This window comes from Gadus macrocephalus, chromosome 21 (genome assembly GCF_031168955.1).
Source record: "Gadus macrocephalus chromosome 21, ASM3116895v1".
NCBI lineage: Eukaryota > Metazoa > Chordata > Actinopteri > Gadiformes > Gadidae > Gadus > Gadus macrocephalus.
Genome location: NC_082402.1, coordinates 11,969,274 through 11,984,273, shown reverse-complemented (window position 1 = coordinate 11,984,273; position 15,000 = coordinate 11,969,274). Strand labels below are relative to the sequence as shown.

Here is a 15,000-nt window from a genome sequence, read left to right as displayed (position 1 = left end):
TTCTTTCTGTCATTCTTTCTGTCATTTCATTGTCATTGCTGTGCAATAGGCAAGTTCTCCTCTTGTAATAGTGACCTATGCTAATAGTATATCTGACATTAGCTGCGCTTAGCTAGATGTTTTCTATCTTGCTAGTCCTTGAGCCTTTTTCCCCACCATTACCCATTACCTCTTTGCTCTTGGTCAATCTCTTCCTCTGCTCTGACGATTTGGCTTTGTTTCCATCCTGTGCTGCTTCTCTTTAACCAGCAGTAGCCAGTAACAGAGAAGCCCTGCTGACTGTTCTCCCTCTCTCGATTCAGTCCATGCTGCCGGGGCCAAAGTCAAGGATCTGGAGGACGAGGCGGACAGGCTGTTGGAGAAGCTGCAGCCAATCAAGAGGCTGCAAGACAATCTCAGGCGCAACATCTCTCAAATAAAGGAGCTGATCAACCAGGCCAGGAAGCAGGCCAACTCGGTAAATCGATGGAAACACAATCATCCATACTGCACGCATGGAGCCCGGAACTTCTTGCGGAAAGTGTAATCAAACGTGTGCAGTTAATCAAGTAGAAGGTTTATGTTATGAATAAAAAATATAGATTAGAGTAGAGTAGATAGATAAGACTATCTTACATTTGATTAGACTTGATGAGGGTAGATGAGGGTAGATAGAGTAGATACGAGTAGAGGAGGATAGATGAGAGTAGATGAGGGTCGATAACAATATAGGATTGGATGAGGTTGGATTACGTTTGATTGAATTACAATCACTATTTGCCAGGGATCCATGTGCAAGACACCAAAATATCATTCATTTAGTTTAAAATAATAGTAGAGGTACAATTCCACAGATAACTTGTTTAAAGGCTGTTCCAAAGCGCAGGGTTGAAGGCTCTGAGTGTATGCGTGTCTCTCCTCAGATCAAGGTGTCTGTGTCGTCGGGCGGTGACTGTCTCCGTAGTTACCGGCCCGACATTCGGAAGGGGAGGTACAACACCATCGTCCTCCACGTCAAGACCACCACGCCAGACAACCTCCTGTTCTACCTGGGCTCCGCCAAATACGTACGTGTGACCTCACATCCTCCCCTTTCCTGTTAGGTTGCTATTTGCGGCATAGGCAAATATCAGGGGTGTAAGGAGGTGCAGGAGAGTTTGTTTAACGGTCTACGCTCACGGCATTCGCTTTGGTTCATTGCTATATATTTTTTATTTGCCCTTTAAATGAAAATATTGAAATGATAAAGAATCCTGAAATAAACCGATATATAGAGTGCAATAATGTGAACCATGTAATCCAACCTCTGCAACCGCGGAATAACCGCAGCTCCCTCACAAGCCAACACCTCATCAGCATGAACAATACTCTTGGTTAATTATTGTTCTTAAACCGTTTGCTTGTAATACGACTGTCAATTATGGCGCCCAGTGCACTCCTGACCATCACTGGATCCCCCCACTCTGCGATCCTTCTCAAGGTTCCTTCCTTGTTCACGAAAGGAGCGTTTTCTCACCCTTTGGCTAGTGTCAGGGGGGGCTTCATACACGGGTGGCCCCATAAGACCTCCGAGGCTGTAACTTCGATCAACGGCTATACAAATGAAACGCACTCGACTTGACCAGACTTGTTGTTCGGGTTTAATCTCTCCGTCGGTTAGAGTTGGTCGCTGTGAATGGCTCGATATATTTGACACGCGATCCTGCTCGTAATAGTAATGGATCTGGAAGTAGATCTACCACTCGCACTCCCCCCGCCCCGCTGCTCCCAACCTTGGTGATGTTCTCCACTAATCACTCAGTGTCGCAGTCACTGAGCGCGTAATCGATAGTCATCAACAGTCACAAGCATTGTTACTTGCTGTGTGTAAAACAAAGTAGGAGAAAGTCTTAATGTTTACGATAATTATACGGCTGGGACTTCTCTGCCGTACCGCAATGCAATCAGTCCCAAACCGTGCACGTGTGTGCAGCGACCCTGCGCGGTTGTATCGAGGGCCAAAAGGGTCAAAACGACGCCTCATTTGAGACGTGCATTGATTTAATCACAGCGTTTTTGCTGTCATAAGGCTGAACACTATACACATATACTATGTAGAGGCTGTGTAGGGTGCTACATCCATGATCGATTCAGTAACACACTGTAGGCTAAACATTATTTTACCATATGTAACCACATTATGTCTCTGTTTAGTTCACAGAAAGTAGCGTATTGAACCATAGACCATGTGAACCATGTGAATTGAATGTGTGTTATTGTAGGTCTACATCTATTCTTCTTGGTTCAGTGTAGCTGTTTCACCAATAGGCCATTTTTTTATTGCATTCATTTACCCAATACAGTGAACACTGATGTTCGTTAAAGAATGTTTTGTTTCGGCCTTCCATTCATGTAATCATCCCGTAAGGTACGTTTTTTGGACGGTTACCGTTCCAATCCTAGCATGTACAGCTCTGTGTAGACAGACTCTGGGAGAGTCAGTACCTCCATTTTTGCTTTTAGTTTATGGCCACAAAGTCATATTGGTGGGAAAATACACTGCCTCAACTTTTTGCAGTGCATATTTACATTTTATCATTCGTTAAATATTGCCCATTAATCACATTTCATGATGTTGAGGATGGCGTAGAACTGTAACATTTATCATACTTATCATCATAAAATGCAGAGCTCAACACAGTACACACTCGCACCAGCACCGTTTCCCACGCAAGCACGCAAATATGCAGGGACACACACAAATAAACAAGCACATATACTTATTACTAGGCATCATGCAAAACATATCACAGATTAATTTACTAGTGACAATCCCTGCAGGTGTGTGTGTGTGTGTGTGTGTGTGTGTGTGTGTGTGTGTGTGTGTGTGTGTGTGTGTGTGTGTGTGTGTGTATGCGTGCGTGCGTGTGTGTGTGTGCGTTTAGTGTTTATGTCCCAGCTAGCGAGAGCAATTAACAGCGACTTTATGCTGCTTTCTGCCTTGTTCTGATTTCCCCTGAGAAATTAATGTCTTGCTCCATCTGAGAGGGTGTGTGTATGTTTGTTTGACTGTGTGTGTGTGTGTGTGTGTGTGTGTCTGTGTGTGTCTGTGTGTCTGTGTCTGTGTCTGTGTCTGTGTGTGTGTGTGTGTGTGTGTGTGTGTGTGTGTGTGTGTGTGTGTGTGTGTGTGTGTGTGTGTGTGTGTGTGTGCGTGTGAATGTGTGCATATGTATGTGTATGTGGTTCACTAATTTGTGATTTTCTAAAATGTGTTCCTAGTTCATAATCTAGAATATTGCCCTTTGATTTGTGATCTGTGATAATTAATATTTTCCAAGTTTTGGAGAGACTAGAATGGGTGCAACTTTTTGTGTGTCCTGTATCTTAATAAGAAACTCTCAGAAATGTTGTTCAATAGTGCATTGAACTGTATGAATTATAATTATATATATTTGTGTGTGTGTGTTTATTGGTGTGTGTGTCTGAGTTTGTGCGTTTGCTTGACTGTGTGTATAAATGTTGAGCTCATACATAAGTAATAAGGCCATTCATCAAAATGCAGGAGAAATATTGTGAGAATTTACTTTAGAGAGAGAATTAGGGGGGAAAAGATTAGTTCTTGAAATTAGAATCCCGGATAACATAGCAACCCTTACTGCTCTTTATATCCCTCAGTGGATAGCAGGTATTAATTGGAATCACACTGGTTACAATTAAAAAGCCTGAGCCATTGAACTCGGCCATATATCATTACTTTCTCCTTCCCCTGATGCTGCAGATTTGTAACTGCAGATTTCAGGCCCCCGTTAGGTTTAAATCAAATGACAAATAAGTATATACATATATCTTTGTATGCACACCATTTATTTACACACACTTATGTACAGATGATTATTTTAAATTTTTTGTTTCCATATTTGTGTAGCCTTACCGTTTTTTCTGTATTTTCAGTGTATTTATTTTTGACTCATTACCGTATCCATCTGTTTTCCCCTCCCTGACTCCCTTTGTCACCCCCCCTCCCCCCTCGGTCCCGATCCAGGTGGATTTCCTGGCCCTGGAGATGCGCAAGGGCAAGGTGAGCTTCCTGTGGGACGTGGGCTCGGGCGTGGGGAGGGTGGAGTACCCCCACCTCTCCATCAGCGACGGCAAATGGCACCGGATCGAGGCCTCTCGGTGAGATGACCACACGCACACACACCAACACGAACGCACGCACACACATGCGCATGCACGCACGCGCACACTGATGCATGCTCGCACGCACACACGCGCACACACACACTCTGACCCTATGAAACTTGAAACTGAATAGAAAAGTTGTTCTATTGAAAATCACATAAAATAAGTATGGAATGGCTTTCAAATCGGATCCTATATACGGGACAATAGGAGTAACATACAATACACAATTGTGCTACATTCACACTAAGTTGCAAAGACATGCAGTAAGCTTTCACAAGCTGTCACAGGTCAGCTTGACGCGTGTGCCGATCTAGCACAGTGTTCACGGACACATGCTCACAGGTACAGGCGCTTATACACCGGCCCCTATAACTCAAATCAACGCCCACCTGATAAGTGGCCTGCTACAGTAACTAGGGGCGAAACCTACCGAACATTATACCATTATGGCCCTGGGAAAGCATTATGCTCATGTTGAACACACTGCGGGAACTCGTGAAACCTATCCCCGTTTTGTATCATTGCATATAATTGAGACCCCCTAATGGATTGAGTTCTGCGTTGGAGCGCAGTTGTCACACACGCACACACACGCTCACACTGGTTGGTATGAGAGAGGCGGCCGCGTTCCAATAGATCCAGCCGCTCGCTCGGCCGCTGGTAGCCGGCCTCACCTGGGAAATTAGCCGCCCACATGACCCAATACATCCCACACCATTTAATGACCATCTTAACCAAATGATTGTGTGTTGCTTACACGGGACAATGCATGAGCAGTCTGCGTGTTATTATTCACTGGCCGGACAGCCGCCTCCACTGCAGGAGAGCTTCCACCTCAGCAGTATCAAACCTGATTCGATCGGTGTTGGCGTCATTAGTATTATTACAGTTCTGTTTGTGTTTGGGGCGGGAGGTTCCCTGGTGGTTGCCGTGAGGGGACTCCCCAGCTTCCATTGCAGGGTAGAAACTGCAGATAGCCTCTATTGTTTCTGCTGTGAGCACAGAACATGCCTGGAACATGGTGAATATCCTGTAAGACCTGGCGTTGCGGCTTCTCCTACATAACAACATGTGACCAACATGATAGGGCCATAGGGGTGAGGCCCCTAGGGGGTTGCTGGTTCGATTTCTGGGCTCCTCAACCCGCCTTAACATCTCTGAGGGGCTGGTCTGTGCCTTGCCTGGTTCACTCTTTCTTTATTCATGCAGTACACTTTTATCAAACATGGCTCGTTCTCTAATTCTTTCTCCCTCAAGGTTTAAAGGGCTTAATGGCCCATAGAGAAAAAAGATTTTAAATTATACGAATAATAATAAAGAAACAATTAAATAATGGCATGTAATAAAAATTTAAATGTGTACATACAGTGAAAAGAGTATATAATAATATTAAATGATGATTTTAATGGTGGAGATAGGGTGTGGAATTCTCCTTAAACTTGGTGTTAGATGTGACTTATATTTATCCATCTCTCTCTCTGTCTCTCTATCTCTCTCTCTCTCTCTCTCTCTCTCTCTCTCTCTCTCTCTCTCTCTCTCTCTCTCTCACCCTCTCTCTCTCTCTCTCACCCTCTCTCTCTCTCTCTCTCTCTCTCTCTCTCTCTCTCTCTCTCTCCTCTCTCTCTCTCTCTCTCTCTCTCACCCTCTCTCTCTCTCTCTCTCTCTGTCTCTGTCTCTGTCTCTCTCTCAGTAACGGTCTGAACGGCACCATCTCGGTGTATCCTCTGGAGGGCGCCCTGGCTGGCCTGCTGCCGATGCCCGCCAGCGCCAACTCTCCCACGGCCTTCACCATCCTGGACGTGGACCACAACGCCTACCTGTTCGTCGGGGGCATCCTGGGAACCGTCAAGGTAGCCTGTCTGTCTCTCTGTCCGTCTCTCTGTCTCCTACACCTTCATACTTTTACTTTTGCTGACCTTCGGCCTTCTATCCCAATTCAATTGAATTTAATTCCAAAAAGCGTTATTGGCATGAGAAACCAACGTTAACATTACCAAAGCAGTTGAACAATTAGGAGGTCAAAGTCTAAAACATCTCTCTGTCTGTCTGTCTGTCTGTCTGTCTGTCTGTCTGTCTGTCTGTCTGTCTGTCTGTCTCTGTCTCTGTCTCTGTCTCTGTCTCTCTCTCTCTCTCTCTAGAAAGCGGATGCGGTGAGGACCACCACGTTTACCGGCTGCATGGGCGAGACGTTCCTGGACAGCAAGCCCATCGGCCTGTGGAACTACAGGGACCGCCAGGGAGACTGCAAGGGCTGCACTGTCAGGTACCCACCACCACCAGGCCCCCCCGGCCCCCCACCGATCTGATCGGGTCTCTTCTTCAACGTTCTTCAGACATCGCTCGGAGAATCAGACTGTATCAGCAGCATCAGTAGCGCCTTTTCAGTCTAGACTCCGGTAGCGTTGGAAATGATACACAGATTATGCTGTCAGCGCGCATGTCATTAGGTGCGTTTCCATCCCCCTGATTTATGCGAACTTTGAAGTATCGAATCAGTAAACGGTGATGGAAACACCAAAATTCGCATAAAAATCCTCTAATTCGCAAAAAAGTTTATCCGCTCGCTTGAGGTGGTTTTTGAGAAATGCGAAAGACAGTAAATTCGCAAAATGGGAGATGGAAACACACTTTTCGAAACAGCTGTGACGTAGCGAACTTTGAACACACAGGACTGACAGTCTTTCCGATTTCCGCATAACGACCGGCCATAGCAACCCTGCCGACATCGACGTGTAACGTCATCACCCTATTGTGCTCTCCCATACGTAAGGCACTCGACGTCGTCCTCGTATTTCCCTTGCTACCGCTGTGTACAATGTAATTTCTCTATTTCTTCGTCTAAGGATTGAAGTTAAAATAGCCAATGATAATTTGGCTATTTTACTTGCCCAAGCGAAACCAATTGCTGCTGAATTCCCCTCTCCATGTTTGTTGATACTCTTCTCCATTGGCGGACTAACCGCTTTTTGTTACATTTGTTACAGCTTTTCTATTTCTACCATTTATTACAGCCACGTGTCGGCATACATTTTTTGCCTTCAACGCCACCTCCAGGCAGAACTAGGGTAGTTACCCGCTCCAACCACTTGATGGAAACGCGCCTAATTCGAATTACTTTTTTGCGAACTTTCTAAAGATTCGCATCACCTTTTAGATGGAAACGCAGCTATTGACAGGCCAGATGGAATCCCTCTACCAATCAGGGAGGAGATGTTCTGATTGGTCAGAAGTTTGCCGGTATAGCTGATGAATTTAATTTATTTAGATTGATTTTGTGAATAATTGTTTTTTATTTAGAGTTAAAGTGGCAAGTGGCAATATTTTCTGGCGACACCTTTTGCAATGAGCGGTAATTGCAAGTGTGTTTTTGGACCTCACTTCCCAAAGATGCCTGAGGAATTTCAGTCAGTTGTCAATTGGTTTACTGGCAAAGCTAGCAGAGACTGCCCTCGCACACCAGGAAGTTGAAGAGTATGTTGTGTTTGCTCCACCTACCCTCTCAGGCTGTATCGACACTGCCGGGTGATGGAATACAAGTCACTAACTGTGCACCGCTTGTAAATCTCCCTTGTAGATTTCTCCACTGACACCAAATTCTCTGCATTCATAGTACTGCAAAGGCAAATGCTTTCATCAGTGATCCATAGGTTCCATCTTTGTTGTGTTACCAAATTATCCGGTGATAGATAGACACATCAAAGGACATTGCATTCATTGAGACCCCTCACCCTCCCACTCTCTCCTGCCTTCGGTTTCTCCCTACCCCCTCCTCAGCAGCATATGTAAAGATGTTCTGAATACCAGGAGTATGGTATGTCATTGCTAGGTATGTCATTTCCCAATGAATAGAACAATGTCTTTACAATGTCTTGTGCTGCCTCATTCTACAGCATCATGGCTGACTTTGCCCTATGAACCCTGAGGCGAACAAGAACATCCTCTCTGAAGGCCGAAAAAGTATGCATTGAGGACTTTTGCATAGAGGAATCATAAGAATTGTCATAGGAGCAGCAAACTGGTTTTGCCTTAAATGTTGAGATGATGGTTCTCAAGATAGAATGAAGACCCAGCCTTGAAGGAATATTGTATGATTGGAAAAGGTTTACAATGTAGCACATTTGTGGAAAGCAAGACTGTGTGCTTGGCATACACAAAGGCATATAAAGCCCTTAGACTTGCTAAATCTTTCCAGGCTGGGGTCACAAACTGCATTCATAATCCCTGCTAAAAGCATGGGCAAGCTCAGGAAAGAAGGTGCAATCAAATCAATCTACGGTCCACGTAGAGTTTATAGAATTCTGAAGATACTATGTTACACAGGATCTGTATTCTGCCGACCACTCTAGAACTTCTTCGTCGTTGTTCTGTCTGGCTGTGAGTGTGCATGCATGCTATGCGTAGGCTGAATCGCAATCGCATCAAGACAAATCTGATTGGCCAATCAGCTAACCAAGCCAGCCGGTTAGTGTTTCATTGTTAGTCTTTGAGTACTTAGAAAAGCGCTATAAAAAACTGATCGATTATTATTATTATTATTAGTGTTCTTCCAAAGCTCTTGCCTTTTGTCATATGCACAGAGCTGCAAATTTACACAATTTTCAAGTGTAAATTTGTTTGATAAGACATGAAATGACTTTTTTTGAGTATGTATTGTTGTATGTTTATAATGAACTATACACAGCCATCTTGTGAGGAAATGTTTAATGAGTGCATCTCTTTCTCTCTCTCACTCACTCACTCACTCACACACAAACACGTTATGTATTTTTCACTGATCCAAGCAATCAATACAAAAATCGAAAGTAACTTGTAATTTCAGTAACTTTATAACAAAGTACTTTTTTACTCTTACTCAAGTGGGTTTTCCAATTGGAATATTTACTTTTACTCAAGTAGATTTTGAAGAAAAGTAATTGTACTTTTACTTGAGTATAGATTTTCAGTACTCTACCCACCACTGCTACTATAGCCTAACTTGGAAGAACGGCACATCCTCTACACATATGTAAGATTCCTGAATGAATTCCAAGTCCATCTTTTTGCGACTTAAACTCTTTTTATTCATTTCACTTTGAAGTTCAAACCACCATCATTAGAACTCAAAAGAAACGGTTGAACCATAATCAGAAACAGATCATGTTATCATTTAGTGTTAAGATAAGGGGTTCATCTCTAACATGAGCAGCATAACCAAAAAAATCCAATCCCCTTGACTCTCGAAACGTCTTTGTCAGGGAAGCCAGGTGGATGGAGATGGCTTCTCCCTTGGTCGGAGTTCCTTTATTACCTCGCCATAAGCCCTTCTCCTCTCATATGTGCGTGCTCTGTACCCTGCGTAAAACCCAACGGCCCTCCCGCCATCTTGTATAGGTACATTCTTCCTCGCCTCGTGATCACCTTGTGGGATGGCGTCGCAATCTTGGTACCGAAGACCTTTGTACATCACGGTAGCCTGACCATTGCCATTAGCCGCGGGGTAGGGTGCAGCAGCTCAAGCAGTGGGCCCCAAACTTTTCTTTCCCCGGCCACATTGACCAGCTCTGACAAGGGGGGACATAGGGCCCTATTTTAACGGTCTGAATCGCAAGGGAGAAGCACAAAAACTCAAGTAGCTTTGTGGGCGGTTCTATGGCGATGTTGCTATTATACCGGCGGATAAATGACTCTTGCGCCCGACGCAAATCTAAAAAGGGTTGGTCTGAAGTAACCTAATTACCCGTAGGTGTGGTTTGGGCATAACGTGCAATAAACCAATGAGAGTGCCAGCTCCCATCCCCTTTAAGAGGAGCGCATTTGAATCTAACGAGTTGATATTTTGACAGCGCGTTTGCAGTCTCCGATGAGACAGATGCATGACCACATGAATATTAAACTTAATATACACGGCCATGGACTGTATTATGTGTGCGTTATGTGTTTAGTTTGCATGTGTTTAAACAGATGGACGCACACACGCGCGCCCGCATTCATTCATTCTTTTTAACACTCACTTGCGGTAAAACAATGTTTTCTCACGATTAAATACTCATCAATCCTAAAAGTTATGGGCTTGTAGACGATGTCTGTGTTAAGAAATATGTGTTTGCTGTATGGTGTTTGCAGATGCATTGATTTAAAAGTAAAACTTATTACCGCTGTATCAGCTGTCCTTTCCCAAATAATTGACCAAGAATGTGTGGCTAGGTAGATGAGAGAAGCAAAGTGTATGCGCGATGTGCACAAGCAACATTATGCATGCGCCCTTAAAATAGCATCTGAACAACGCGCCACTGACTTTAAACCAGGTATTTCCTGGTTTGTGGCGGAATTGTTTTCTGAAACTGCAAAATAGCAACAGGGAACGTTTGCGCCAGAACACGCCTCCTCCTTTCGCCGAATCGCCCCTTGGGGCGCAAGATCATTCCCTAATTTAGCGGCGAGTGGCGGTGGAGGGAAAATAACGCTCTGTGCCAGTTGCAAACTAGCAACAACACATGCGGCGGTGTAGAAAGTCAATTGCGCTGGATGCACGAGAGGGCCCATAGGTCTTCCCCGGGGTCTCCTCCCCACTGGTCGTGCCTGGAACAGCTCAACTGACTCCTTTCTAAGCAGAGGAGAAGCTGCTCTAAGCCGAGTTCCTCACGGGCGGCTGAGCTTCTCACCCCTATACCTAAGGGAGACGCCAGCCCCCCTCCTGAGACATCCCATCTTGGCCGCTTGTACCCGCCATTACCCTAAGGACTATTTATTCTGTGGGCACATTCCATATGAATCTTCCAGGTGTGAGAGTCGTTGACTCCACATGGGTAACATTTCTTGCAAAAAAAAAAAGGAGATTGCATTTCCCCTTTCTCTGTTGGCAGCAATCCCAGTGGTTCTCACGTTGTTCCTTGGGTTTGATCCACTCGAACCGTATCTTTCCCAGTCCGAGGTGTTGACGGCAACACCCCTGTACATGGCCTTCTTTCCCAACAAGTGCAATGACGTTTCCATGTGATAACTCGAATCCTTCTGCAGGCCATTTACCAAACATTCCCTCCCCCCCTCGATGGCGTTGTTCACGGAGGTGGCTAGCTTCTCCCCGATGTTATAACAGTTTAAGCTTTTCTCAGACTTTTCAGGGATTGCAGGTGGATTTTTTGCCGCCGAAATTGCATCTTTATTATTCCCCAAAATTTGTACTAGTTCTATCAAACTTTTTAGGTGGATAACCAAGTAAATTTCAAACACGTAGTCACGTGACTACCACCTGGCTATGGCATTTCCAACAAATTATACTCAAATCATAGCTCTTCAATCTTACCAACCTATTTTAAGAAGTAAAATATATTTAAATTGCTTTACTTTAATTGTCCAGTTCTCTGCAAATTGTATCAAATCTCTCTCTCTCTCACCCATTCAATCACTCACTCATTCACACACTCTCTCTCTCAGCCCCCAGGCATCGGAGGGTGAGGGCACGGTGCAGCTGGACGGGGAGGGCTATTCCGGGGTGGGGCGGCCCGTCAGGTGGAACCCCAACGTCTCCACGGTGACCTTCAAGTTCCGCACCTTCTCTTCAGATGCCTTGCTCATGTACCTGGCCACCGACGACATGGTATGCTACTGCAAGGCCACACACACACACACACACACACACACACACACACACACACACACACACACACACACACACACACACACACACACACACACACACACACACACACACACACACGCCCACACATACATACACTCACATACACATATTCACACCGCAATTCAATGACAACATACTTTTTAATACAATAAAATGTTGATCGATGAATTAAACATAATAGGAAATGCCTTGGATTTGTTTGAATGTTAAATGTTGTTGTTAAATGTTATCGTGTTGTATTGTATTGTATTGAATGGGGTTAAAGCGTATGGTGTTTAATTATGTTGACACGATGTTGAGAACAGCTATTAAGCTATTCTGTCTCTCTCACTGTATCTCTCTATCTCTCACTCTCTCTATCTTTCACTATCTCTCTCCTACTTATTGACATTCTCTAGAAGGACTTCATGACCCTGGAGTTGTCAGAGGGCAAGATAAAGGTGACCTTTGACCTGGGCTCTGGGATGGCCACTGCTACGTCCGCCAGTCGCCATAACGACGGCCGCTGGAAGTCCCTCACCATGACTCGCAACAAGAAGAAAGGTATGCACCGCATTCCGAGAACCTCAGACACAACTTGTCTGTTTAATTTCATCATTAGTTAGGGAAATAATAAAGTTTCGACATGGTAATAAGAACGTTTTTCCTACTTTACTGCACATAATATTTGGTGGGTCCCGGGCTGCGGCAGGACGTTTTGGGAACCCCTTGGCTTGGCTTGACTAGGTTGAGTTAGAATGAGTTTTTTGTTGAGTAACGTCCGGGGTTATGAGGGTAGGTTTGGGGATTGGTTGACCGGTTTCCAGTGTTCTGAGTGTCTGCCTCTCTCCACAGCCACGGTCTCCATAGTGGACATCGACAGCAGCAAAGAGGAGGAGATGGCTGCTACATCACCGGGCGCCGCAACCGGCCTCAACCTGAAAGAGAAACAGAAGATCTACTTTGGAGGACTGCCCACTCAGGGAAACTACAGGTATACGCACACACACACACACACACACACACACACACACACACACACACACACACACACACACACACACCTACACACAAAAATGCATTGACACATAAACACACACACACACACACGCACACACACACACACACAGACACACACACATACGCATAGACATACACACAACAACACACACACACTCACACACACACACACACACACACACACACACACACACACACACACATGACTATAGCAGGACACCCGATCAAACTCACACACACACACACACACACACACACACACACACACACACACACACACACACACACACACACACACACACACACACACACATTTAGACCATAGTTTCCATCACATCACAAATTAAGGAATTCTACTATCCAGAACCATGTTTATTTTAAAGAACCTCCAGAGTTCAGTAAGCAGTCAGCCCAGGAGGTTGTGAGTTATCACGGCAATTATGAATCCAGTAAAGTCAAGACGTTGATAGAAACTCTTTTTCCCCAATTTTCTTGTGTGAGGCGCCGCGGCTAGGCTAATTAGCCAGCTAATGAGCTATTAACCGGAAGCATTTTTATTTTTCCGCAGACGTTACCATCTCCCGTCTCTATCGACTACAGTATTATCGCTACTGCAGAAGTAGGATCTGTAATACATGCATAATGTAGAGTCCGTTTTGACTTTGATGACTTTGTTATCTGGTCAAGAGTGCTAAATTCTCAAACTCTTATGTGTATGTGCGTGCATGAGCTACATCCGCAATGTTACATTTTTTTGTGTGTCTCTGCTACAGCATGAAATCCAGGTGAAAATGTTGACTTTATAGGTCGATACGTGGGATTATAGTTTGTGCCAATGCCATGGCTGCGCTGTACCTCTGCCGGCGGCAAGCCGCTCTGGTGTTGCATCTGTGTGTGTGTGTGTGTGTGTGTGTGTGTGTGTGTGTGTGTGTGTTGGTTGATGTGTCAGGGTGTCCTTCTTGCTATTTCAAATAGATAGCGAGAGCCGTCCCAGGCTGTACATACCGTTATGTCTTCATGTTCTCTATGCCTTTAGCACCTTTTGCGCTTTGATGCTGAGTCATTTCCTATTGAACTCAACCCACTGTGTGTGTGTACGTGTGTGTGTGTGTGTGTGTGTGTGTGTGTGTGTGTGTGTGTGTGTGTGTGTGTGTGTGTGTGTGTGTGTGTGTGTGTGTGTGTGTGTGTGTGTGTGTGTGTGTGTGTCTATGTTGGCTAAACAGCCTTTTGAACACCATTTCCCTGTGTGTGTGTGTGTGTGTGTGTGTGTGTGTGTGTGTGTGTGTGTGTGTGTGTGTGTGTGTGTGTGTGTGTGTGTGTGTGTGTCGATGTGTGTGTTGGCTAAATGGCCTTTGAAGTAAAAAATGTTCACTGTGTGCGTGTTAGTTTGTGTGTGTGTGTTGGCCAAAAGACCTTTTGAAGTAACACCATTTCCCTGTGTGTGTGTGTGTGTGTGTGTGTGTGTGTGTTTGTTGCGTGTGTGTGTGTGTGTGTGTGTGTGTGCAGGTCCGAGGTGACGACACACCGCTACGCCGGGTGCCTGCGGGACATTGAGATCTCCAGGACGCCGTATAATCTGCTGGGCAGCCTGGATTACACGGGAGTCACCAAGGGCTGCAGTGTTGAGGTGAGAGACCCCCCCCCCCCCCTCAGACCATCGTCTGGCCGGGCCCCCATTGCCAGAGCACCCCCCTCCACCATCTGTGGAGGAATTAAACTGATTTTAGTCGACCACGTTATACCATAGATTATATTCATTCACACCACCCCCTCTACTGATCAGTGGCATCCCTCTAAATGCATTGCACGAGCACAATTACCGACTTAAATGTATATTGCGAGAAACACGGTGGAGAAGGTGGTTGTGAGGGCAGGTTGTGTATAAAGTTTCAGCAGGTTTAGGTGGAGATGTGTGTTGCGTTCCACCTCGGCGGGAATGGATGGCACGTTTGATTTGAACACGCTCTGAATGGAAGCAGTGTCCGTGTTATCTGAAAATGTTCACAAAGTCTCACAGATTGTTAGTTCATGGTCAACCGAATGCTGGGAACAGACTTCAAGGTCAGCAGGGCAACGAGAAACATAATTGATTTAGCTTTTAAGATTTAATATATCAGACATTAAAAAACAACATTCTAAGCGAAATTGGATAGATGGATTTCAGAGTATAACATTTAGATTCTCCCGTGTCACTTTTTAAGATCCTTTTTCATTGGCTCTGTGCCCTCAGCGTTCTGGGA

At 45.0% G+C, this 15,000-nt stretch overlaps 1 protein-coding gene across 1 annotated transcript in view; it reads left to right on the top strand.

Annotated features, from left to right (window-relative positions):
- Window positions 1–15,000, top strand: part of lama2 (laminin, alpha 2) — a 146,501-nt gene that overhangs the window by 114,646 nt on the left and 16,855 nt on the right. The window contains 9 exon segments of the mRNA XM_060042433.1: window positions 303–457; window positions 903–1,046; window positions 4,001–4,134; window positions 5,834–5,993; window positions 6,282–6,406; window positions 11,557–11,719; window positions 12,160–12,304; window positions 12,596–12,734; window positions 14,267–14,387. Of these exon segments, the coding sequence (XP_059898416.1) occupies window positions 303–457; window positions 903–1,046; window positions 4,001–4,134; window positions 5,834–5,993; window positions 6,282–6,406; window positions 11,557–11,719; window positions 12,160–12,304; window positions 12,596–12,734; window positions 14,267–14,387 (1,286 nt within the window).